The 26,380-nt window shown below is 40.3% G+C and overlaps 2 protein-coding genes across 3 annotated transcripts in view; both read right to left on the bottom strand.

Annotated features, from left to right (window-relative positions):
• sptbn1 (spectrin, beta, non-erythrocytic 1) overlaps positions 1-7,054 on the bottom strand; it is a 140,755-nt gene extending 133,701 nt beyond the window's left edge. For both annotated transcript variants that reach the window (XM_042501881.1, XM_042501882.1), the window contains exon 1: positions 6,956-7,054. The gene's annotated coding sequence lies outside the window, so the exon portion shown is untranslated. The remainder of the gene's footprint in view (positions 1-6,955) is intronic.
• Positions 7,055-16,124: 9,070 nt separating this feature from the next.
• LOC121954950 (acylphosphatase-2-like) lies at positions 16,125-24,993 on the bottom strand. The gene is made up of 4 exons (XM_042502705.1): positions 24,850-24,993; positions 24,368-24,384; positions 22,896-23,005; positions 16,125-16,751 (listed from the first exon to the last, which is right to left on the bottom strand). Exons 1-4 carry the CDS (start codon positions 24,917-24,919, stop codon positions 16,637-16,639), a joined length of 312 nt encoding a protein of 103 aa, XP_042358639.1. The 5' UTR covers positions 24,920-24,993; the 3' UTR covers positions 16,125-16,636.
• Between the last annotated feature and the right edge of the window lie 1,387 nt (positions 24,994-26,380).

The raw sequence follows: 26,380 nt of genomic DNA, 5'->3' as shown, positions 1-26,380 counted from the left end.
CTCCTCCCCTCCTCTCTGTCGCACTGTTCCACTTCCTATCTGCTGGACATTTTCCAGAACATTCCTCCCTCTCTCCTCTTACCTCCTTCCTGGGAATATTTTTCGGCTGGTATGTTCAACTCCGGTCCTCCTTTGTCTCTTCACCTCCTGGACCTCCTCTACCACTTTTTCTCTCATTCTTCATCCCTCTATCACAACTACCTCCTCCCGAATGAACCTCCCATCATGCCCTTCTCTCCTCTCCTTCACCACACAGTGTTAATTTTGGCACCAGATTTAGTAGACGCTCACCTCCTCCTGTTTCTCTCTCACCTCCCACTCTTCCACTACCCCCTCTCCTCCCTCCTGTCCTCCTCCCTCTGGGCCACCTCCTGCCTGGCTTTCCTCTCTCTCCTCTCCCACACATGTCTCCCTCCCTCCCTCCCTCCCTCCCTCCCTGCATCCATCACTCCCTCCCTCCTCATCCTCGGGGCCTCAAGATGAAGTTTTCTCCTCCTTTCATCCGAACTCTTTCAGCTTAAATTTTAAGCCTCAAATCCTCGACGGAGGGATGCAGATGAAGCTCTCGCAGTGAAATCCCTGAAACATTTTCAGCAGCGTCATTCAAGTTTTTCATTTTCTTTATTCTGTTCAATTTTAAAATGATGCTATGATTGATTGATTGATTGATTGATTGCTATGAGATATTTGTCCAAAAATTGTTTCATGATGTGAGCTGAAGAAATTTGAGTAAAGAAACTTTTAGATGGGAAGGAGGTGAGGAGGAGGAGAACTGGGAGTATAAGAAAAATGGACAGTTTAAAGGGCAAGATGAGGGGAATAAGATGGGAAAATAAAAAAAAGAGATCAAATATGAAAGTAAATGGAGGAAAGCGGTGTAAGAAGAGGAGGCAGAGGTGAGTAAGGAGAGAAGCAAGGAGGGATGAAGGGTAAGAGAAATAAAGGTGTGAGAGGAAGAAGGGAGGGTCCGCAGTTGGAGAGGACCAGAAAAAGAACGACAGAAACACCGAAGACTGGCCTCGTTTCTGAAAATACACGCCGCGCAGCTCTCTGTCTTAAAGGGACAACACGCCACATCCTCACCTTTATACATGTTAGTGAATTCATCAGTAACCTTTAGCTTTTAGTCACCTGTCAATCAGACAGTGTGGGCGGGGCTGTGACGTCTACGCTCTTTGGATTATGTCTGAAACTTTTCACCTTCCTCCAAACGAACCTTCAAATCTTAATATTATTAAATCAGTAAGAAAAAAAGTTGAGTTTTATCCGAATCTCATGATTTTTTTTTTTACTCCTGCAACATTGTGATAATGCCAAATTTATATCAGTTTCTTTCTTCTGAAGGTTTTCTTCACTTACAGACCTTTTAGGGGCCTTGAGCTCTGAGGTTATTTCTGAAATCTTTTGAATTAAAAGAAAATTAATTAAATTAAGAATCTATAAAAGAGACAAATCCAGTTCAGGATTCAGAGTTAATGGACTCTCTGACAGCACATTAGTTATTGATGTTTTATCAATCAACAGAAAATAATAACCACAAACAATTTTGCTAATGGACGAATCACTGCAGTCATTCTTAGCCTCTCATTACTGTGAGGATCTGATACCTTCTCTTCTCTTATATGATTGGAAACTCAGTCATTTTAGGCTTTTGGGCTGCTGTTCGGACAAAACAAGACATCAAAAATCCTCTTCCTCTCTGACCACACAGAGTCAAAGACAAAAAAAAGCTGAAGCACCACTTCAGATGTCTCTTTGATCGACCTCTGGTGCACCATGACTGGACAGCACGTGCTCGGTCCGTCACAAAGACACTGACTCTGCGTGCACACAGAGGTGGATCAAAGACATTTTTAAAAGATCGTGTTCTTTCATTGTGGTGTTTCTGATCACATGACCGCAGCTCCTCCTCCTCTGTCCCCACAATGCAACTGGACCACTGTCCCTGTCCTCGTCCTCTTTCAGCAAACAACCAGACTGAGACACACACTCTTGTCAACAGTGTTCTGCACTAATTAATACATGCGACACACACTCACAGCGGTGTTTACAGGAGAGGTGGAGCAAGATCCAACGAGAGAGAAAACAAAGAGACACAAACCGACAGAGAATAAAAGACGGTTACGCAGACGGCTGCACTGCACACTTTCAGTCTTGTCTGATGTTGGCTGTAACATTATGGATAAGTTGTTTGATTTAATTTTCTTGTTGTATTTTTATATGTAAAACAGTTGCCTGAGATGCACGACAAATGTCAGACTTTTTTCATAACAATAAAGTTAAATCTCAAATTAAAAGGCAATGAGGGAGACTGAAAAAAGGACTTCCAATGCACAAAGTCAGGGCTGCGGTAATCCCCAACAAATCATAGAAAAAATTTTAAAAGCACTTTTTTTTATTCTTTGAATTAGCTGCCATGCTAACAGCTGCTTCTTAAATCTCCCACGGTGGCTCGCACGCATAAACGCATCATCAAAACGTCGAACCGGGCTTCCCATGGTCACATTTTCCGGCTTTCTGTTTAACACAGACCTCATTTTGTCGCTGTTGCTACCTCCTTTCTCGGCTCAAAGGCGAGACAACTCTGTTCCCCCTTTCCACAATCAGACGTTATAATAACGGCGTGATATTCCCGCCTTGAACAGGCAGCGTCAATAAGACACATGTTGTTTAATCCAGCGACCGTAGCAAAATGGTGCTTACCAAAATTTGGGCCAATCAAGGCAGAGTCCAGCTGTGACGCATTTCCTGCAGTTCCTGTTAAAACCACATCATCCAATCGACTCACAGCCTTTCTGATACGAGAGTCATGGTACTAAGCAAGTTTCTCCAAACGCAAGCAGCTGAAAAGTGGTGAAATTACGAATTAAATTAAGAATCTGATTAGAGAATAAGAAGCGAGATGACACTTATCAATACTTGATGTTATGGATGCATTGCTATGGTTCAATACTCAGATAAATGTCCATCAACAGAACTTTAACTGTCGCCTTAAAAATCCCTTTTAGCCTTTAAAAACCAGTATTTATTTTTACATGCATGCACAGTTTTTTAGGCTGTATCTTCCAGTGTCTCTATAAGACTTTGGTTATGTAATCAGTCAGTATGAATCTGAAGTCCTCTGCGTATTCCTTCACAGCCTCCTCTCGTTCAGACAGCAGATGAAGTGCGACATGAGCGGTTCAGTTTAATATTAGCCCGGTATTAAAATGATGAAGCAGAGAGCTCAGGACACCTGCTATTTGAGACGCTGCAGCAGAGCCCATGATTTACGCCTCAAATCTCCCTCTGCATCACGCCGACGGAGCCGAGCCAAACCTGCACCATCATCATCATCATCATCACTGTCGCCACGGAGGTTTGAGTGAAAGGGAAAGAAAAACTGACTCGGAGCAGCAGCACTCGTGTCTCCTGCAGGAGCATCAGTTCATTTTAAACGTCCCTGTAGATCATTCATGAGCAAAACAACTTCATCAACATCAGACCTGCTGAATGAAACCAACTGACTGACTGGATATGATCAGATAAACACACTAAATTATGAGCTGTGTGCCAAAAAAAACAAAAAACAGCTTGAAGGGAAACTAAACCTAAAGGAGGAGAAAGATGCTGCGTGCAGCGTTCTGTGTTGCTTTAAATTAAACCCACATTTCCCATAAACCCACTGCACCCTCTTTCCCATCTCATTCTGGCTTTGCTCCATTTTATTTAAAGAGCCTATAAACACAAATAGCAGATCTGCTTTCTGACCGCGTCAGCGCGCGTCACACGGAAACTAAACCGTTTTTAGCACCGACAGAAGAGTACAGCGCTGGATGCAAAGCTGGTTCCTCTGTAGCTCGCTGCTCCTCCGCTGCAGGCCGGAGGCTCAACGCTACATTAGCTGCTACTAGCATAACACGCCCAAATCTCACATGCAACTATAGATGATCAAGCTGCATTGTGGGTAATGAAGGCGCCAGATTTCGACAAGAAAGAAGAATGCATGGGATTAAAAAAGAAAGAAATCATTGGTTCTGCTGATAAAAACTTTTTAACTGTCCATTATGAATTTGATAATGTTTCAGGGATTGAGGATATCTGCAAAAAAACAAACAAACAAAAAATGGACAAACAAAATAACAAGTTGTGTAGGTGAGATTTAAGAAAACCTTACTGGGGCATATAAGGGATGTCTCCTCAATAAGCAAAATAGTCAAATATGAAGTCAAGAAATCAAGGATGCAAAGCCAAATATCTTTTACGCTATGAAAAAGTTTTGGCATTTGCACCAAAAGTCATGTGACGTAACTTATCAGTTCATGTTTCAGGTTTCACACAGACAGGAGAAAGTCAAATTCAAGGACTTTCAAGTACTTTTTAGAACTCTTATTTTTATTTTAGCCCTCTGAGACCTGAGAAATTTGGCCTGCTTTCTATCAAAAACACCAGAAGAAGTTAAAAATAGGAGTTACATGAAAATAACCTGAAATTTTGCAAAAATAAATCAATTAATTAATTAATAAAAATGATGTTTTCAAAAGAACTAATAAATAAATTTGCACAGGTTTCAAGGGTTTAAATTCCTGACACAGCCGTTCTCAGCTTCCACATTTAAAACATTTATCTGATACTTTTCATAAAATGATTCATCATTCTGTTATCTTCTATTATAATCAAGTACTTTTTCAAGGAACAAGCTAAAAATGTCTGATTTTTTTTGGTATTTTAGGGCTTAAATTTCTGAGTGCCAAGTTCAAGCACCTTAGGCTCCTCGTACGAACCCTAATAGCTTCATGGGTTTCTTTACTATCTGTTAACATTCAGGAAAAAAATCTCATTTAAAGAAGTGTGATTCTCATAGATAGATAGATAGATAGATAGATAGATAGATAGATAGATAGATAGATCAACTTTATTGTCACTCAAACTTTGCACAACAGTGCACATTACAACAAAATTTGGCTCAGAAACAGTAAAACTGCAGAGGCAGAGGCAGCAAAGGTGCAGAATTGTGAAGCTTTACATTGAAATATTTTTGAAATCTGCAGGAGAAACTTAAATCTACAATTTCCAAGTAACTGTCTGAATTTCTACGCTCAACTGCAAAGAGAAGATCTTCTAGTCTAGACAAAGATTTGGGATGAAAGATTGACCTTCACCTCCTCCACCTCAGAGTCCATGAGCTCTAAATCCCTGACCTTTGACCTCACCGTGGGGGCAGGGCATTAAACCAACTATTTCACTGCAAACATGAATGGAGTTTAACTTTTCTCATCATCCAATATGATCTTCCCAAAATCTGATTTACATCCTAAAAGGATTTAACTGTATCAGGTGATTCCAGTTTGGCTGCAGCGTGTCGTAAAAGCAGCAGGATCTGAGGAACGTGAGAACAACCCGACGCCTCACTGTGACGTCTCTAAGGCTCCAGTCAACAAGTTGCCAAATGTTTGCCAGTTGCTGCATCAAAGAAATAATGAGGAGGGGAGGAGGTGAGGATGGGAGCAGGGAGGGAGAGAGAGCATGGTGAGAGAAAATCTGTGGTGAGAAAGAGCACGAAGACAAGATAAGTGGAGGAGGATGACAGGAAGCAACGTAATGAAGAAAAAGAGGAGAAAATGAAGGAGAAAAGACGGAAGAGGGTAGAAAATGAGGGTGGAACGACAACAAGAGGCGACAGATGAGAGAGAGAGGAAAGTGGAGGAAGATAAGGAGGAAAAGGGAGAGGAGAGGGCAAAGAAATGGAGAAGGGGAGGGAGGAGAGAAAGCAGCAGTCCAGCCTGTATCTGATTACATAATTGCTCTACAGGATTTGAAACAGGGTCTGCGCAAAAAACGCCTGAAAGCAGCAGCGTTTATACCTTTACAGAACAATTAGTATCCTTAACATGCTTTAAATCTGCATACACACAAAATAAATAGTATAAATAGCTTCTTTTATGAGTTTTATGTATAAAACTGCCCCGAACTGCACAGAGATCAAAATAACCTTTTTTCACAAGCAAAAAATGTATAAAACTACCAAAAAAAAATCACAAAACATGAAAATAACCTCTGTATTTACAACCAAAAACTGTATAAAACAACTAAAAACTGCACAAAGATCACAAAAAACCTCTGTATTTACAACCACAGACACGGTCCAAAATCATTCTGGGATCATTTACGATTGCATAAGCACAACGATAGACCACAAAATATGAATAAATGTTGTGTTTTTTGGCACAAATGCACTTTGAGGTCATCACACTGTGTTAGTGATACGAAAATACATCCTAAAGTACAGAGAAGGTCACTGCAGAGACTGAGTCCCTGGAGGAATATTAGAGGAGCATTATGGGAATATTCTGGTGATTTTTGGCTGTAGGGGTGAGGTCAGCAGGGGCGACCACGCCTGCACCAACACCTCCATCTATCTCCATCACACAGAAAACCAACATCAATTTAGACCTTTGAAACACAGAGAGCTGCAGATCCGGAGAAAGCTGCAGAGTTTCACCAAAACAACAACAACCAGCAGCAGCAGCTCTGGCGCACTAAAGCCAAAACACACACACACACACATACACACACCAACACTAACACAAGTTCAACAACACGATGGAGAAAGCAGAGGAAAGCAGAGACACACACCCGGGAGAAGAGGCTCTTTTCCCGGCGTCTCTTTGCGCCAGCAGCCCGCCGCTGCACAACGCGGATGAATCTGCTTGTTTTAATTGCAGGTTTGAACAATTAACCCGCGTCATGCAGCCTCTAACCCGAGATATCAGCGCGCACATCCCCGCCACACACACACACACGCGCGCACACACAAACACACACACACACACACACACACACACACACACACACACAGACGTCGTGGATGTGGATGCTTCCACCAGCGACAATGAAACAAATCCGTGCAGAGGCTGGTGGCAGATTAACCCAGCAGCAGCAGACCGGGTCGGCTCCGGTTCGGGTTCACACTCACCTGTAGGCCCGGAGAAGCGCAGAGGAGTCCCGCTCGGAGTGAAGGACGGACGGACGGACTGCTGAGTGCTGGGAGCGAAAACAACGCAGGAGCAGAGAGTCCTCAAATCCACCAATCCTCCTCCTCCTCTTGCTCCCCCCGCCCCCCGCTCCGCTCCGCTTCAGCACGGCCCGGACTGCAGCGCGCTCGGTTTATACACCCCGCAGCACCGGCGGGGCGGGCGGTGCTACAATGTGAGGGGACGTCAGGCTGTATGACATGGGAGGCGCCATCTTTGGAAAACGCACTCTGGTTTTTTTTTTGGTGCATACACTCGGGTCGACAGATTATCGGGCCGATTATTGGAGCCGATATTTGACATTTTGGCGATTATCTGTATTTGCGTTTTATATTAATGATCGCAGATAAAATTAATTAATTAAAAAGTGCAAAGATATATTGTCAGCATGGGAGGAACTTTTACTTTGTAAAACCTCATGGAGCTATTTTTATAAATTCATTTTTTATTAAAATTTTTACTTGACTTTTTTTTTTAAGGTGCAGGGAACTTGCTGTATATGATGCTGAAAGGTCCAGTTTTGGACAAAACATTTGTTAAAGGTATTTAAACACAGTTTTGTGTCAGGGTTTTATTTATATTCCAAATTCTAAATAATGACAGAAAGATTTTCATTTTTACTGTAAATGCATATCGCTTCCAAATATCTGTTATCAGTTTCATTAAGGGCTAAAAATAAGTAACTGTATCGGCTCTAAAACAAACAAAATCGATCTACCCGTAGCTGTGGTGCTAAAGAATAAATCAACTGAATTACAGTTGTCTCTTTCCCAATGTAAGCCTATAGGAAAAAGGTTTTTTGGGCCCCATGGCATCACATGACAGATCCAGAAGTTTGGCCAAAGCTCCCAGGAACAGCAATGAGCTTTGAAGCCATTTTTACGTGGTGGCCAAAAGTGGAATTACACAGTCCGAATCTGTCACGTAATGCCATGAAACCCAAAAAGACTTTTTCCCATATAGACAGTCACTTTATGGAAAAAGTTTTTTGGCTCCACGCATCACTGCACATCTCTTAAAGGAGTGAATGAGCCCCCATCATGAATGCTGCATCCAGTCCTTTGAATAGTCCTTTTTTTTCACTTTACCACAATTTCATCATTTAAACTTTACTTATTTTCTATTTTGTGTTTATGTTTGTTGTAACACATTTTAGAGTTTGGCACTAATAAGTAGGCTATACAAATAAAGTCTATTAGTAAAATTATTAATTGCCTGGTAGGTGTAAGGCAGTCATTTTGGGCTGCGAGTAGCAATTATCTTTGTTATTAATTTACATAAAAAGGACTTTTTATTGTATCGTCTATGAAATGTCCACCAAACGTTAAAACTAGAAATTTAACTGTACATCACAAGACTGTAAAGATGTGTCACATGAATGAGACACAAAGCGTGTGAAAACACACAGAGACTCAAAACACAGAATCATAATAATAATCAAAATAATCAATAATAATTGTTATTTTTGAAAAGGCCTCAGAAATAAGTCAGCTCAACTCAATTCAAAAAACTCATTACATCATATTTGTCCGATCAACACATTACAATATCAGTAAAGTATTTCATCACAAGACAAAATCTCATTAAATCTATCATTACTTCAACAGTATTGTTCTTGTAGTGATACCTCTGCTCCTCCTCACATTACATGGCCTTACAAATATGTGTTAATAAGATAGGCACTGTATTATTTTTTTAAAAAAAGAGTGTATATTAAAGATAACAAAAGATAATAAATAAAAATATTAAAAAAAGGTAATAAAAGATAACTAACAACTATTGTCATTGGCTAAAAATGTGGATTTCTCCATTTAAAGGCCCAAACAACCAACATCAGTTTGATATTTTTCTATATATTTAACATTTTTAATGTGTGTGCATTTCTTTGCTTATTTTTTAAAAGCAAATTGAGGAAAATTTATACGAAATGTATTATTCATACAGAAAGACAGTAACTGTTAACACTGCTGAAGGGAAACTTGCTGATATCTTCCTTGTTCAAACACTAAATGAATCAAAGTGAAAGTGACAATGCATTTTTCAGGTCTGACATGCACTTGGAGATTGTCTCCACCCCCCAGGGCTGCAGTGGGATATAAATGAAGCGCTCCCTGCTCCTCAGTCTGAGTGAGAGGCGGAGATTGAGCCAGCAGAGAGCAGGAGGAGGAGGGAGAGTCTGCAGAGAGTGAATGATGCCAAACAGACTCTGAAAAGTTAGAGATGACTGTGATCAAACAGAACGAATACATACAGAAAGATCATTTACTGTAAGAAAAATCACAATATTAAACCTTAAAACGTAAGACGTAAAGACAGAAAACACTATTCAAAAGTATACAAATGTTTTCAGAGTCATTTCCCATCAGGCACTGTGTGTGTGTGTGTGTGTGTGTGTGTGTGTGTGTGTGTGTGTGTGTGTGTGTGTGTGTGTGTGTGTGAGGGGGAATGTAATGCTGACCCGGCTCTTATCTCCACATTTCAACCACCACATCCTCCCTGCGTCCAGCAAACAGCTCAAACTCTGCAGCTCGGTCCAAACACTCATCTTTACAATCCTCCTACACTGATGAATCATCACACACGAGCTCCATTTATCCTTTCCAGTGTTACATTGTTTTACTCACCATACATTATCTGCAGGGCGGGGAGACAAGGAGAATGGTTTCGCAGAAATGTTTAACTCCTAGGGTCCCCTTTAATATCACACACTCGAATCACTCTGAACGCAAAATGCACTTTTCCAAATGAGGCTCTGTAATAATATACATTATTATTATTATTTTCGACTTTCATTTAGGATTTTTTAATCAACATCATTCCTAATCATTAATATCAAATATTCAGTAATTTTCAGATTTTTTAGCCTTTAAATGTCATGATGCCACTATGTTTTTTTAGTTTCTACTGCATGCTAAGTAGATTTTTAAAAAATAATTGCAGCCTGGGATATGTCAATAAGTACAGTGTCAAAAATGCACACTCATACCACTCGCCACACAAAAGGCACTTTTCAAAATCAGGCTATAAAAAGTATTATACATTTATATAATTTTATACTTTCATTGGGTTTACTTTTTAAATCAATATTAGTCGTAATCATATCAATCCTAACATAAAATATTCATTAGTTTTTTAGAATTTTAACCCTTAAATGCCTGAGGAGCTGAGCTGGAAATTCTATGATTAAACAAAAATACACAATCTTGCCAAAATTTAAGCCATATGCATGAACACAGCCAATATGATCAAAAAAATGAAGAATGGAAAGCGAGTAAAATGCACCAAACAGTCCCTAAGGGTTAAACACTGACTGGACTTTTCGGTGAGTACAAACTGGGCTGAATTTGGTTGATCGGTAAAAGTTTTGTGACGTGTATATTGTTTGTCTTGAGATGGTCATTGTGTCAGTTTAGGCGACTATAGAGCCATAAATTATCACCATGACTCGGCCAACAGACAGATTACATGTCCGACCTCGAGCAAACGCAGCTTTCATGCCTTTGTGATCTGTGTGCATGTCATGTACAGACTATGTGCTGTATGCGTATACGTTTCCACAGAGGGATTACTGAACAGATCTACAAGCTCAAGGTCCCAAAGTCAGGGGCCCCCAACTGTTCTTTACATGCAGAATGACACTCAAATTAACATTTACAGGTGATTTGTTTTTTGGTGGTGATTTTGAGGAAGAGACTCAAAATCACCACAAAAAGGCTACAAGAGATGCACAACAACCACAAAGAGACATAATCTCAAAGAGACCCAAATGACTACAAAAAAGAAAAAAAAGCAACCACAAGGAGACACAAAATGACTCCAAAGACACAGCATAACTTCAAAGCTCATATCAGGGAGCTTATAATAATAATATATTTAATATAACAGTTAAATCAAGCAGCACGAGGTCTACTGCTCTGACCAAAACTGACAGACTGAAGTCTTCAGTCTCTTTAAAATGACATGAGGTGGCTGTCAGTTTTTAATCATGTTGTTATGCCATAATAATGATGACCTCTCACACACACACACACACACACACGCTGCAATGCACTCTGACTCTGAAGGACATCCAACTGTGCTGATATGCAATTCAGCAGTGTGTGTGTGTGTATGTGTGTGTGTGTGTGCATTAACACTATGTCTGTTGGCAGAATCTGATCTGGCCTTGAAGGTCTTTGTGGGCTCCTGATGTCACTCTCACACACACACACACACTGCCCAAACTCTGTGTGTGTGTGCGTGTGTGTGTGTCGGGGATTATCACTTAGATACCAGACACCATGTGGGTGGAAATGTCCAGCGGACTGCAGCCATATTTGTTTTGAAGCAGAGGATGGTGAGGAGAAGGTCAAAGGTCATGGAGGTAATTCCCATCATGCAGCAGCTGTAACAGAGCAGAGCTGTGAAATCACTCACTGCTGTTTACCTGCTGCACCTCATTTAACTCTTTATTTTATATTTGTTTCATCATTTTATGATCTGTTAAAAACTGATATCCTTTTAGAGTAAAGTTATGTTGTTAGTTGCAGGCTGAGGATCACCATCAGTCCCACAGAGAGATTTCCTAAAATAAACTGCTCATAATATTAGGACGTCCACAGTTGATATTTAACCCAATCGCCAGAAAAAATGTTGGCATTGTGTTTTTCTGCAAACCACGAACACGTTACATTTGCACGTTATAAAGTGGTGGATAAGTTGAAGCTTTGGGTTTCAACAATGCTGCGGTTAACGTGGTTGTGTTGCGGCAGAGATCATGCTTTGGCTTAACATACTTGGTTTTGGGGGCAGAAGCCCAGACGGACATGCAGTCAGAAAAAAAACAAAAAAAACAAAAAACCTGCTTTTCATGCCATTATCCCAGCAGGACAGGAGGCAATGTCTGAGTTAAATGAGGCCAAAATCTTTGTGAGACTCTCGAATTAGCTAAATCATCGGTATTTGGGGGTGTTTAATAGGCTTTTGATATTATTTTTTGATATATGCTTTTATAAAATAGATTAAAGCAGAATTTGGAAGATTGGATTTTGCTTTAAATTTATGACCAACATTTTTTGTGGGATACGAGGGATTTTTTAAAAATACATAACATCAAGGCATTTTATTTCTATTTTATTTTTAAATTTCTGCAATTTGGGGATTTTATTACATTGCAGTCCTGAAATGTTTTTGTCCCTGAATGACTTAAAACACTTTTGTAACTTTGTTTTGAAAAGTTCTGTATAAATGAAGTTTTTATTTATTTACTTTGACTACTGCTACTAATATTTTCTAACTTCTTGAACTAAAGTTTTTTTAACAATGAATCTACACATGCAAAACATGACACGATAGATTATAATTTCAACGTTACAATCATTGCGATCTTTTTAAAATGTCATGCTACGCTGTCTATATATCTCTCTATTTGCCCAGAGTTAGTGAAATAATTTAAATAATATAAAAACTAGTTAAGGGGTGGGTTTTATCTTTCTGTCACTACACGTTCTCAAACATCCACTGTGACACAAAATCTGCCGACTCAGAGCAAAAGTAGCGGCTTGTGTTAAATGTCAGCGTTTCTTTCACTGTAGAGCTGGACTCAACTTCAACATGTTGCCTGGCAACAGCTGGCTGTCAGCACCCACTCAGGTGTGTGTGATGAATAAGACGAACTGTGTGGGCAGTTAAAGTGCTGGGCAGATATTCAGAGAGAAAAGAGATGGACAGAAGAGAGAAAGAGGAGAGGAAAAGAGAGTTTGGAGAGAAGGAGGCGAGGACACAGGAGAGGAAACAAGAAGAGGAGACCTGAGAATCCAGAAGGTGTCAACTTTTCTTTTCTTTCTGTATCTCTCTCACAAACACTTCCAGACAGAGTGGTGTTTCCATGGTGACCACTATGGGATGCCAAACTGGTTGCTTGGAGAGGAAGAGGCGGAGGAAGAGGAGGAGGAGGAAGAGGAGGTCGAGGCCCGTGGATTCTTTCCAGCTTTTCCACAGCGACTGGAGTGTGTGGGTGGGCTCCCTCTCTCTCTCATGGCTGCAGTGTGAGTGTGGAGGCGGCCGTATTTTCGTTATTTGCTGCATTATTTGCAGCAGATTTTGGCCGGATGAGGGGCGACAGCAGAGCGGCTGATCAACAGGGTGGAGGTGGTTGAATCCACAGAGGAGGCGAGGGGGGGTCAGACAGCCTCAGCAGAGAGGACGGAGATAGGAAAAGAGGCGGAGGGGGTCGGAGGGGCCAGGCTGCCTGGGAGATGGGGGGCCGGCAAAAAAGGACTGGGTGGGAACTGTGGGACAGTGAGCATTTGTCCGAAACTTTGGACAGTACTTCAAACCCTTCAACTGCAGGGAGGGGTGGTGTGAATTAGTCCTTTCTTTGGGCCTGTTTCCACTGCAGAAAGTCAGGGGTACTTTCATGGGCCTCGCCCACTCAAGGAACCACCTCCACAGGACAATAATCGAAAATATTTACGGGGGCAAAACAAGTCCCTACCTCAGGGTGGGTACCAGGCCCCCAGGAAGTGCAAATTTTACATAGTGGCCGAAAGTGGAATTACACCGTCAGGGTCGGTCATGTGATGCCCATGTGCCCAAAAAGACTTTTCCCCATTGACTTACATCAGGAAAGAGATGCTTGAGAATCAGTACATTTTTGGGAGCGTCAAAACCCCCCGAAAAGACTCCTTTCATGCCATCCAGTTTGATAACATTTGAAAAGTCTTTAAGAGCCGCAAGATTAAAGTTGCCACGGCCTCCTGTGTCGGAAAAACAAGGCGGCAACTTAGAGATAATTTTAGGAGTTTCCGACTTGACGTTATAAATGCATAAACATCTGTTGTCACTGCATTTCACAATAAAAGGAATAAAATAAATAAACATGGCAAAGTCAATGTCTGGTCAATGGTAATAAAGTTTTTCATTAATTCATGTATTAAATATCAATTTAATAATGCCTGCTACTACGGATGTTTTTACAAATAAAATACATAAAAGAAAGAGAAAAAGAAGGATTATGTCAGCTCTGGAGTCCAGTGGATCATATCAGGAATCTACACTAATCGAGACAAAAAGGCTGAAAGAACCGACTACGAGGCCTCCTAGGTTTTACCCCAAGTTCCAGCGATGGAAACGCACCATCGAAACATGTGAAGGTATTAAAAAAAACAACCAAAAAACACAACAACTTCTATCAACGGTCTGTTGATGAAGAATTATCTTATCTTATTCGGCTAGGGTTATTTGTGTTTTCACATTGGCCACCGTAGTTCTCCGTAGCACATGGGAGAAGTTTGCTATGTGCTACTAAATCCTACACACTGACCTGAAAATAAAAAACGAACTGTGTACGTAAGTATGTTTTCTTGTTATTTATTATGTTTTTGGATGAATATTCCTGCTACAATAATGTGTATGTTGCATTTTACTGATAGATGCTTAAGTTTGTGCTCATTTTAACTCCTTGATATCCTGTTGGGTACTTTATTTTACAACGATGTAACATTTTCTATGAGATCGTCACACGTTTGTGGCGTGGCCGTCCTGTGAGAACCTCTTATCTCTCAAACGTTTTCATGCTGTCAAAAAAACAGAAACCGAAAGAGAGAGTTGCTTGTTCTTGATATTCTCGGGGGAGACACCGCCTGCCGCTATTACTTCATTACAGCCCCCCCCACACACACACACACACACACACACACACACGTTTACATGATAGTGGATGTCTGTCCGTCCTGTGTTCCAGCATGTTATGTAAGTATGTCATTACATTAAGATCCTAACGCCTCCTCCCCTCTCTTCTTGATTGTGTGTGTGTGTGAGTTATGTCTCAGGATGGGTTGGCATGACGACAGAGTGTCCACTAACAGCATATCCAGAGAGAGTTGGTCTCCAAACACACACACACACACACACACACACACACACACACACACACACACACACACACACACACACACACACACACACACACACACACACACACTGGGTGGCTGCAGTGAACAGGAGCTCTGTCTTTGCTGCGTCAGGGGTTTTGTTGTCGTTGCCGTGGCAGCCGATCAGGGATTCTTTGGCTGTGATTTAATTGGATCAGATGACAGGTAATCGGGTCACGTGACTTGCTGTTATGTAACGACAACATGGCTGAGGCGTGTTTGTTTACATCACACAGTGACAAACTGTATATAGACAGAGCGGTAGATTTAAGGGATTCAAACCAGCAACCTGCTGCACACACCCGGCTCAACGACTGATATTATCAGATAGAAATAAACTGTTATAATGATTTAAAGTGTAATTTCAATTTTTTAAGGAGTAATTAGTTGCTTATGTCATTTTTCTCGCCCTGAAAGGGTCCTGAGGTTTAAAGATTTCAAGGAGATTCTTTAAGGAAAATTAATTATTCAGATTTGAAAGTTATATTGCCCGGGTCCAGACTTTTGAATCCTCGTCCTGCTCCTCCTTTAAATCCGACATATTGGACCTTTAACATAATTTCTCTGCTACAAGTACAACTGTATGCCTTCAGAATACTAATACCATTACTTTAAACAGTAACACACATACTGGATTTAACTGCTTTAGTATAAACTTTCTGTACAAACAATAAGTGTTTTAAGTGTTGGATAAACAAGATTTAATTTATAATGAATAAGTTTTTTTAACACTTAGGGCCCACTTTAATATTACAAACACTGGTATCTCTCTCTGCCCAAAATGTGCTTTTCAAAATCAAGTTTTAAAATATATCACACATCAATATTATTTTTCTTCATTGAGTTAATAGTTCAACCAACATCAGTCAGTTATTATAATGATCAATTATTCATTAATTTTCAGATCAGATCTTCAGGTGCCAGGATTTTGTCATAATGCCACTGTTTTTGGATTAAAAAACAAACAAAAAATGAGTGATTTCAATATACTACATGCCAAGTAGATTATTATTTTTGATTATCACAGCCTGAGATACGTCAATGATTGCAGCAACCCTAAGTGTGACAGTGCACGTGTATTTTCTCTAAATGCTAAATATGGTAAAAAAAAAAAAAAAAAAAAAGAAAAGAAAAAAAAAGAGGATGTCATCAAGTGGAAAATAGTGAAAATAACAAATTTCAAAGGCAAAACTCAGAATGACACCTAGAAATAATATAATTCATGTTTTATGCTTTGACGGCTGTGGGATCAAATATTGCAGTTTGAATGGGTTTCAGTGGAGCATTTTTTCATTTAACAGTACAAATGTAGCAATTCAGTTTACAGTGAATTTTAGACTTATTGTAGGAGCTGAGCTGGAAATTCACAGATTAAACAAAAATACACAATATTGCCAAAATTCATGCCTTATGCATGAACATAGCCAAAATTATCAAAAAATGAAGAATGTAAAGGGCGTGTGGGCCAAAAGGTCCCTAAGGGTTAATCTAACAGGACACTTTTAGCCTGAAAGTTTCTGTTGTTCTGGACTCAAACTAACATCCTTCTACAAACGAACAAACTCCAGCTCCAATCATTCAGCAGTCGCCTTTCACTGAATTCACAGGAGCATCCATATAAAGTCTAAATTTTAAACACTAGAATCAGCGCTCAGTGTTTCTGTCCTGGAGGGGAAAGAGAAACGCGTCAGGGTGCGTTTGATTCGATGGTCAGAATCGAGTCTTGAAGCCGGAGATCTCCAGCTTGTCGATGGCTCTCTGGTTGGAGAAGCGGGCTCTGGTGATCCGGCTGCTCGGACTTCCTTCTTTACTCAGCCACACCTTCCTGTGGACGACACGCAGCAGGAGAAGAAAGGGGAGAAGTGATTATTATCACATCTCAAAGACATAACGATTAAAAACCTGTAAACAGCATCTTTTGATCACTTAGTAACGCCATTGCCTGAATAAGAATAGTCACCCAATTTTTATTACATCATCAGACATTTCAGATATATTCCTCTTGAATGTCCAGCAATTCATATTTGTCCTCTGTGGGGGACATTATTTGTGATGTACAGTGAAAACAATTTCCTGGGCTTTCTAGTGTTGTACAAACGTGGGGTTTTGGCCAGTAGAATATATCTGTTACTGTGACAGAATTGGGGGAAATGCAGGAAATATGTTTAATGGTAATAAGGACGATATGTGATTGAATTTGTAAAGATTTTTTTCTATTCCCCATAACGCTGTTCTTTGACTATGATAGTCTTAACTATGTTATATTAAGTTTTTGGAAGTGTGTGCTCATTTTAAGCTTTCAAAATACACATTTTAACCCTTGAACATCTGGATGAACATCTGTTTTTCTGTGTGTGTCATTCAGGGGAGTCTCACTAGCATTGAAACCTCTGAATCCTGAGAAAATTGATTTGATTTCTTTCAGAAACATGGCAGCAACATGGCAAGAACTGTCCAAAAAAAAAAAAAAAAGTAAAAGGTGACAAGGAAATTAACTTATGTGGATTTTTACACATAATTTTAAAAAACAGGGAAAATGTCCTGAAAACTATATTTATAATTCCTGTAATTCTATATTTCTTATATATTTCTTGTGTATTTCCAGGTAGTTTTCTTGTAACTTTTTTTCTTGCTAGATTTTTTTCCTTATTTCAACAATTTTCCAGACTGCGGAAACACCGCACTGAGGGAGGGAGAGTCATGTGGATAATTTGCCTTGAAAACACTCACACACACACACTCACACACCCTATGTATAGCCATTAAAAAACATGCACAATTCCATTATTATAATATATCTTAGACGTGAATTTAATCATGTGATGTACATGAACATGTTCTGTATTTTTTTGTGGAAAAGATCGATTTGATATCCATTACAAAGGAAATGTTATAGAACATAATAAATGACATTTTCTGTGGAAAATAAATCTTTGTGATATGTTTATCACAACTTAATTACTTAAAAAATGCTAAAAAAAATCAAAATATTAAAGATTTTTACTTCCGTGTCTCAGAAGGATATCAAACTATCACGATACAGTTTCACATCATTCTGTGACAGCTGAGCAGATTTCCATTTTGGGAATTTTCCACACAACTGAGGTCCTCATGACTGCGTCCGATGAAAAAAGACGGCGGACCAAAGTGTCGCTTAAACAATCTGACGTCATCATCATGAGCCTCGCTGCTCGTGGGACAAAAATATTGACAATACATAAATAAATAAATAATAAAAGAAACCACAACCAGCCACTCAGGGGTCAGCTCAGTATTTGGGGCATGATGGGAAAAATGCAAACATTCCTGCACAGCTAAATTTAACCCTGAGAACCAGAGAGTGTTTTCTGCAGAGAGACTCGCTTTTACCAGCGACTGACTGACTGATGATGGTGATGCTTCTGATGGTGTGCCTGAAGATTAGAGGAGATTTCAGGGGATCAGGGTCACGTCCGTGCAGCTGCACCGACCGAGGCTGAGCCAGAAAAGAGGGGGGGGGGGAGAGGGGAGAGAGAGAGAGAGGAGAGAGAGAGAGGAGGGAGAGTGAGAGAGAGAGAGAGAGGGAGAGGGGGGAGAGAGAGAGAGAGGGAGAGAGAGAGAGAGAGGGAGGAGAGAGAGAGAGGAGTGGAGAGAGGGAGAGAGAGAGAGGGAGAGAGAGAGAGAGAGAGAGAGAGAGGAGAGAGGGAGAGAGAGAAGAGAGAGAGGGAGGGAGAGAGAGAGAGAGAGAGAGAAGTGAGAGAGAGGGAGAGAGAGGGAGGGAGAGAGAGACGAGAGAGTGAGGGAGAGAGAGGGAGAGAGAGAAGGAGAGAGGGAGAGAGACGAGGGAGAGGGAGAGAGGAGAGAGAGAGGGAAGGAGGAGAGAGAGGGAGGAGAGGAGAGAGAGAGAGCGAGGGTGAGAGAGAGAGCCTGGGAGAGGCTTCTGCCCTCCGAGAAGAGAGGGAGAGAGGGAGAACTTCCCGATCTAAGAGAGAGGAGAGAAGAGGGAGGGAGCGAGAGAGAGGAGCGAGCGGGAGAGAGAGAAAGAGGGGGGGCAGCTCGCTCCTTAGAGAGAGAGGGAGAGAAGAGAGGGGGGGGAGGGAGAGAGAACTTTGGTCCCAGGTGGTCCTCTCTCAGAGAAGAGGCCTTGCTCTCTAGGAGAGTGAGGACTCTCTGAGAGAGAAGAGATTTCCTGAGAGGGAGGGAGAGAGGAGAAAAGAGGGTGCGGAGGAAGAGAGAGGGAGTCGTTGAGGGAGCGGTCAGAGGGAGAGAGGAGAGAGAGAGTTTCTAGTCTTTTTGTGTTCTAAAAAAAAAGAGAGACGGTCTGTCCTATTTTTTTTGTTTTTTGGCAAAAAACTTCTGCATCTACAGTCGACTGATCTGCTCAGTGACCTACTACTCTACTGTACTGTACACACACACACACACACACACACACACACACACACACACACACACACACACACACACACAGATTAACTCTCCAGCAGCTGGATATTCGTTGGTTTTTTATAATCTGCTGACATTTTCCTCTAAAACAACAAACTGATCCCTGTGGTCCTCACACACAAACACACATGGTTGTGCTTCTATACTTGTGAGGACCCGAACTGACAAACAATCCCGAGCCCCCAAATCTAAAAAGAATATTTCCAGTATATTACGATTTGGGTGTTTTTTTTTTTTTTTGTTTTTAGCTGTGGTCACCATTTACATTAATAATAATAGTATTTTTATTCACCATCATTACTGTGATAATGTTTACTCTTATGTAATGTTAGTGGACAAAACTACGAAGATAAGACCCAAAATTTGATCAAATTGGACTTTTCCTTTCACAAAACGCACAAACGCACACCATCATCCAAATCCGAAGTCGCCAAATACAGCCGCTTCGATGTACTTTTGGCGTAAGATCCCGATGCCAAAAGTTTGCTTCACATGATATGCAGACGGATGGGAACCTGTCGTGTCTGCATGATACGCCACAGAATGGCGTCAGTTTTTTGAAACTGCCAGTAATGACTTTCATATGAGGAGCGTGGCGGCGCTACTACAGGACGGCAGGAGGGGCGGTGGATGGATCCAAGAAACTACGGACTTTCATGTGGGAGTCTGGTGTTCACTTCACATATCCTAACCGTCCGTGCCAGCATGTGCATTTATTAACGTGCCGCCGTTGGTTGCCATGTGCTTGTGTTTGCCTAAACATAACCACGTGCACCGTAATCACACACCGTGTGCATGTGCTGACATCACAGTAGCGGTCTGCCTGAACGTCAACAGCAGGCGCAGGAAGATACCTAGAGCGCAATATGTAGACGTGAAAGTCCTCTGCAAAGAGGAAATATGTGACGATTTGGGATGAGAAGATGATGGACTGTCATCCACCTTTTACATCCGTTTGTCTTTCTTTCTTTATCCCTCATCTTTCTTTCTTTGCCCTCCTGCTTTCACTCCAAAATAGGTCGAATTTTTAGTTTCAGTTCCGTCTTTTTCTTATTAATAATTTTCTCCTTCATCCTTCAGTTTTTTTTCAACTTGTCGACTCTCTGGGAGATTTTTCTCTTCGAGGAAAAAGAGGAAGCCACCCACTCGTTTACCTCCCACCAGCTCTGACTCTCCTACTTTGCTTCCTTTCTTGCAACTCACTTCATCACTCCCACTGCTTATCTCTTTTCCTTTCTCTCCTCCACCCTCTATCCTCCCTTGCTTTTTTCTCTCTCTCTTCTTTCTCCCAAATCTTTCCCTGCACATGTTGCACTTTTTTTTTTCTTTTTTTTGTTTTAGAAAAGCTGAAATCCAGCATTTTAAAATGTAACTGTCCTAAAAAGGGCCGCAAAATCATGAACTGCCTGTCTCCTCCATAGAGGAGAAACCTTCATCCAATGGTTTTACTCCTCCCTCCCTCCCCTCTCTTCCTTTAACCCTTTTTTTTTTGGCCAGAGGAACAGCTGCTTCCTGTTTCCCAGGCCCTGCAGGAAGTGAGGTCGTGGTGAAAGTGGAGTCGACAGGAAGGACGCGAGAGTGAGCGTTTTAGCACGGAAAAGATCTCTGACAGAATGGAAGGAAATAGTAAAGAGAGTGTGTGTGTGTGTGTGTGTGTGTGTGTGTGTGAGAGGGTGTGAGGGTGTTTAATCTCTTCAATGAAAGTGTGTGTTAATCAGTTTGTGTATACATGTCACAGAGAGGTGATGTGATTTATTATCTATTTAACTGAAACAAAAAGCTGAAATCAGCTTCAATTTCCTCCTATTATTATATCTCTCTAATTTCTGGACCTGGATTTTGATTTAAATGTGTTTTCACAAGTCCAAACAACATCTTTCTGGAAAATAATCCTCTGGATTTTGTTTTTTTTTTTTTTTTAAAAAAGAAAAAATCAACTTGAGCTGTTTCAATATTCTTTTGCTTTTCAATTTTCTGTGACTATTGCAGCTGAAATAAGCAGCTCTGGTTCAGTAAACTCCACCCATCTGCTGCAGCAGGGGGATGAAAACAAACACCCAAGAATTATATCATTGTGTGTGTGTGTGTGTGTGTGTGTGTGTGTGTGTGTGTGTGTGTGTGTAAGGGCAGATCCCTAAAGGCAGTGATGTCATCCCAAAGAAACATCCACACCCTGGTGACATCACTCCCGCCGGACAGAGAGGACGTGAAAACAGCTTCATAACTGATTATTGCTCATTTCCATTAATTCAGTGAAGGAGGAGCCAGAAAGAGGAGACAGAAAGAGGAGGTGAAACGTGTGTGTTTGTGTGTGTGTCACAGTCTGCAGTGATGTGTTCATGAACTGCTGTCTGATCAGATTATTCTTATTTTTCTTTACGCATTTAGGCTGCATAGAAAAACCGTGTTAAAACATGAATTTGGGGGGAAACCTGCACATGCTGCAGCTCTGTGTGCGACATCAACTGAAGTGCAGACTGGATTGTTATCTCGTGAAGGTAAAGAGCGCCATCTCGTGGCAGAAAAAAAGTAAAAAAACAAAACGCAACAAGTGTTGAGTGTGAAAGCGTGGTTCAAAGGTCAGACTGCAATTTGCACACCAGGTGAAATACATTTTGTCCAAAATACACATTACGGTTATTCAGATTTCTGGCATTTTAAGCTAAATAAACAAATAAAATAATAATAATAAATGAATTTAAAAAATAATAAAATATATGATTTATTTAGTTAATGCTCACTCTGCATATTTATGAATACACTTTACAAAAACTTGTAATAAAAAAATAATTGTCTTAATAGTAATCAACTGGGGTGTGTCATGGTGACATGTAACAGTTTAAACCTTTTATTTAACCCTATTTTTCTCAAAATGATTTTTTTTCCACAGCTGAACCAAAAATCTCCACTTCAGTAATACTTACATACACTAAAACGCAAAAGTTTTACTTGCACCTATATTCTACGACTTTTTATAGATGTTTTTCTATAATAAATAAATCAGTCATAGCTTGATTTATTGAAACATAACATTTCAGAAAACTTGTAATATAGAAAATACTTACTGTAAGGAATAAACTGGGGAAGTTTCATGATGGTCTCTATAAGTTAAAATGTCCCTTGACTGAAGGATTTACATTGTTTGTGATGAATATACAGTAAATTAGCTATATATATCTTAATTTAATTAGATGAACCATCAGCTTTTCTAGGAAATCTTCTAGCACAAAACAAGTTGATAGAAAAAAATCGACAGATAAATAGTAATGACGATAAATAAACAAACAATACAAACAACATGAAATAATGAAAACACTGACATCAACAACAACACACACATAAGGACTCTTTCACGATCGCAAACCACACGTCTTTTACAAGCATCACCTGTGCAAAATGAACTTAAAATCAAATAAATTAACACTGCAGCCCACGAAACATGATGTCAAAGTCCACATTTATACTCAGAAATAAAAGTAAATACACTCAAAAACAAGAACAAGTACATTTATTTTGTAGTGTTGCAGTATAACAGTGTACTCACATCTCCTCCACCATGTCAGCAGGACCCTGGACCTGTCCCACCACCGTCCCACCGTAGGTGTTCTTCACCCAGCCGACCAGACCGAGCTGCAGACCCTGCTTCTCCGTGTACTGCAGAGAGAGAGGAAGGGGTTAAAGCTGTACTTGTATGATAAAGTTTTCTTATCATAACAGGAAAAAAGTAATAACAGAAAAAGTCACTTGGTTCATACTTCTGCGTTGAATCTACGCCGTTGGTACGGCAGATTTTAGGCATGTTAACTGGGGGATCAGTATGAGGTTTTTCATTTAATTAATTCTTAAAACTTTTATTATCACACAAGATTAGATAAAAACAAGTAGATAATAACAAACATGAGAACTGTGCAGGAGAGGTGAAGAAACCTGAAGGAGCTTAAAGTAAAAAGTAAAAAACCTCCCCTCTAAAATTTACAATCTATTCAGAAATAAACATTATTCTCTCCTTAACAATAAAACAAACCAACAAGCAGTTATGATAAACATAAACAGAGCAGAGCAGACACAGACACAACACACATCCATACAGTGATACATTAACTACAGCACAGGTGTTTTTTTCACGTTAAACTTAAATGAGAATGATGAAGTTTTCACTGAGGACTGGTGTTACAGAGAAATAGTGTATTTCAGGAGAGTTGTGCCGTAAGAGGGGAGATAAATGTCCTCTGCTTGTCTTGTTGGATATTAATGAATATCAGAGTTCATTAAAGCAAAGTTATGAAATATATCTGTAAGCTGTGCTTTTGAAACATATATTTATACATAAAAACATTAGTTTGATAAATATTGATATTAAAAATGGACAGCAGATTTAATTTCTGGAGCAGATGATGATTCCCAGCATCTGTAACTACGACAATATGGAAAAAAACAGAGCATCAATAGGAATAAGCAACACTATTGATAAAGGTGAAGGTTTTGTTTGTACATTGGGAGGGGGGCATGTATTGAGCAGGGGTGTCTGGTGATCCTCCCTGAGGAAATTCAGCTGACAGTTAAAAAATATCAAAATATAAAGGAATACAATTCAATAAAGCTCTCAGGCGTTCTGTATTGTTTTCAAATATTTATCCAGCTGATTCTCAGCCTGTGAGCTTGATTTATTCTTCTTCCTCTCCTCCTTTGTGTCTGTTGTTTGGAAACATAACCTTTCAAAAGTGCAAACAGTGGCAAACAGACCATAAGAATGACTTTGCACTGTAGAGTTGGTTCTTGTGTAAATATTTGCATTACATATCTGAAATATCCCGATTTGTTAAACACTTAAAACATAAAGAAAAGGCCTGTATCAACAAACCACAAGGTTATTGAAATATCCGGGAATGGGAGCCTCAGGTTACAGATCTTTTAGTGCAAAAAGAGAGTTGGAGAACTGAAATGTAGCTGAAATGTAACTCTGGAGGCAAAGTTGTGGCAACGGGAGCAAAAAGTGAAGCAAAAAGGGAAACTTACCATTCTGAAACAGACTCCTGTGGAAATTTAAGAGAGAGAGAGAGATTTTATATAATGTTATTGTTCATTATAATTGTACACTTTCTATTAATATACTTTGACGTCATTGTATTTTATAGCCATGCCAATAAAGCCGTTTAAATAGAAACTGAAAACTGAAAAAATAAAGGGAGGGAGAGAGAAAATGACATGAAATGTGTAATCAGACAACAGCAAATATTAATAATAACAGCCAGTATATAGAAATAAAGTATCTGTGTTTATGTATTTTTTAATACATGTCTTATTATTGACTATTTCCTAATAATGACATTAAATCTGAGGCTGCAGGAAGTGTGTGATTGCGGTGAGTTCCTGTCCCGCCTGCAGCAGCAGAGCTGAGCTCGTTCCTAAATTAAGCAGCAGATCAGTTTACCGCCTCGGCTCACACAGCGCTGCAGAAAGGAGAGGAAGAGGAGGGAGCAGAGTTAAAACATACACACCCTGAACGTGACCGAAGATCTCAAAGTCCACAGAGACCAGTTCGGTTCCTGCTGAGTCACCTTTAGACATCCTGAGAGAAAACAAAAACTGTCCCTTTAACAGGAGAGCAGGGTAAAGAGCGGGGGATCCTCTCTGTGCTCTCTCCCTCTTCACCGCTCTGCACCAACATGGGCATGTCTTCCTCCTGAATTTTTAAAGGAAAATCTCACCACAGAGGACGCCAGCATTGATGGTATCTGTAGTCCATTAAAACAACAAAAACTACAATACTTTGTTGCTGGTTATATTGGGAGATATTCGGCGCCACAGGTTTTCAGCTGATTGTGGCTCATTGTCGGGACTCTCAGCTGCATTTTGGCACCAGAGAGCCGTGTAATTTGAAACAACACTGTGAGAGCAGTGAGAGTGAATCAGAACAGCAAAGATGTGAGCTGGACAGATCAACAATGAGCTGAAACTCACTATAAAGCGCCGCAAAGCTGAGGGAAGCTGCAGACCCAGCTGATCATCCTCTGCAGGAGCATCACTACCACAGACACCTTTCATATGATCTATAATAAAAAAATGTGAGTGACAGCCCTCACAATAAAAAGCTCTGAGTTTTTAATGAAGGTGTCACAGAAGATGTGAATATGTTGCATCTTTATTTGGCTTCACTGACAAATTGTGCCAGATTTAGGCTGCTGGGACATGAAAGATCAAATATGTCTTAAAGCAACATTTTATTTCCAGATCTGAAAAATAAAGAAAGTGAAAGTGTCTGGAAACATGAATGAATGAATGAATGAATGAATGGACATACATGAACCATTTAAAAGTCAGACAAATGTTCAACTCTTAATTGTCCACTAGATGTCAGTCAGACCCCACAGAACCCAGCACTTTGACTCTCTCTCTCTCTCTCTCTCTCACACACACGTGTGTGTGTGTGTGTGTGTGTGTGTGTGTGTGTGTGTGTGTGTGAGAGCGTTTGCATGCACATTCTTGGATGACTATATTCGTGAGGACCAATTTCGGTATTAAAATTTCAGAGTGAGGACATTTTTGGAAACAATTTTTTTTTTTATAAATCATATTTCTAAAGCGCTGGGTTCATAGACTGTACATGAAGATGGATGACACATTTTCCTCCCACTTCCTCTTCCTGCCACTGTATAAAAATGACTGCCATATTACGCTGATGACATCATTTGGATCTCCTAAGTGTCAATTTCCTGTCCATAAACCAGTCTGACCAATCACAAGTAGCACCACTGATTGGCACACACAGCTGTCAATTATGATGCCACACCCCCTCGTTACAGCAGCAAGTAAGTTATTAACAGCGTATTAGAAAAATGAAAACTCAAGCATCCAGCAGGGTGATAAAACCATCTTTGTAGGCTGAGTTTTTAGTTTTGCACGTCCACAGTCGCCTCTGAGCTGAACGGAGACAGTGAGAGCCCTGAAATGAGGTCTGTGTAAAACGTAAAGCCAGAAAGATGTAACCATGGGCAGCGCGGGTGAGATGTTTTTATGATGTGTTTGTGT

This window comes from Plectropomus leopardus, chromosome 15 (assembly GCF_008729295.1).
Source record: "Plectropomus leopardus isolate mb chromosome 15, YSFRI_Pleo_2.0, whole genome shotgun sequence".
Lineage (NCBI taxonomy): Eukaryota > Metazoa > Chordata > Actinopteri > Perciformes > Serranidae > Plectropomus > Plectropomus leopardus.
The sequence above is the reverse complement of the archived record's forward strand: the minus strand, read 5'-3'. Positions and strand labels throughout refer to the sequence as shown.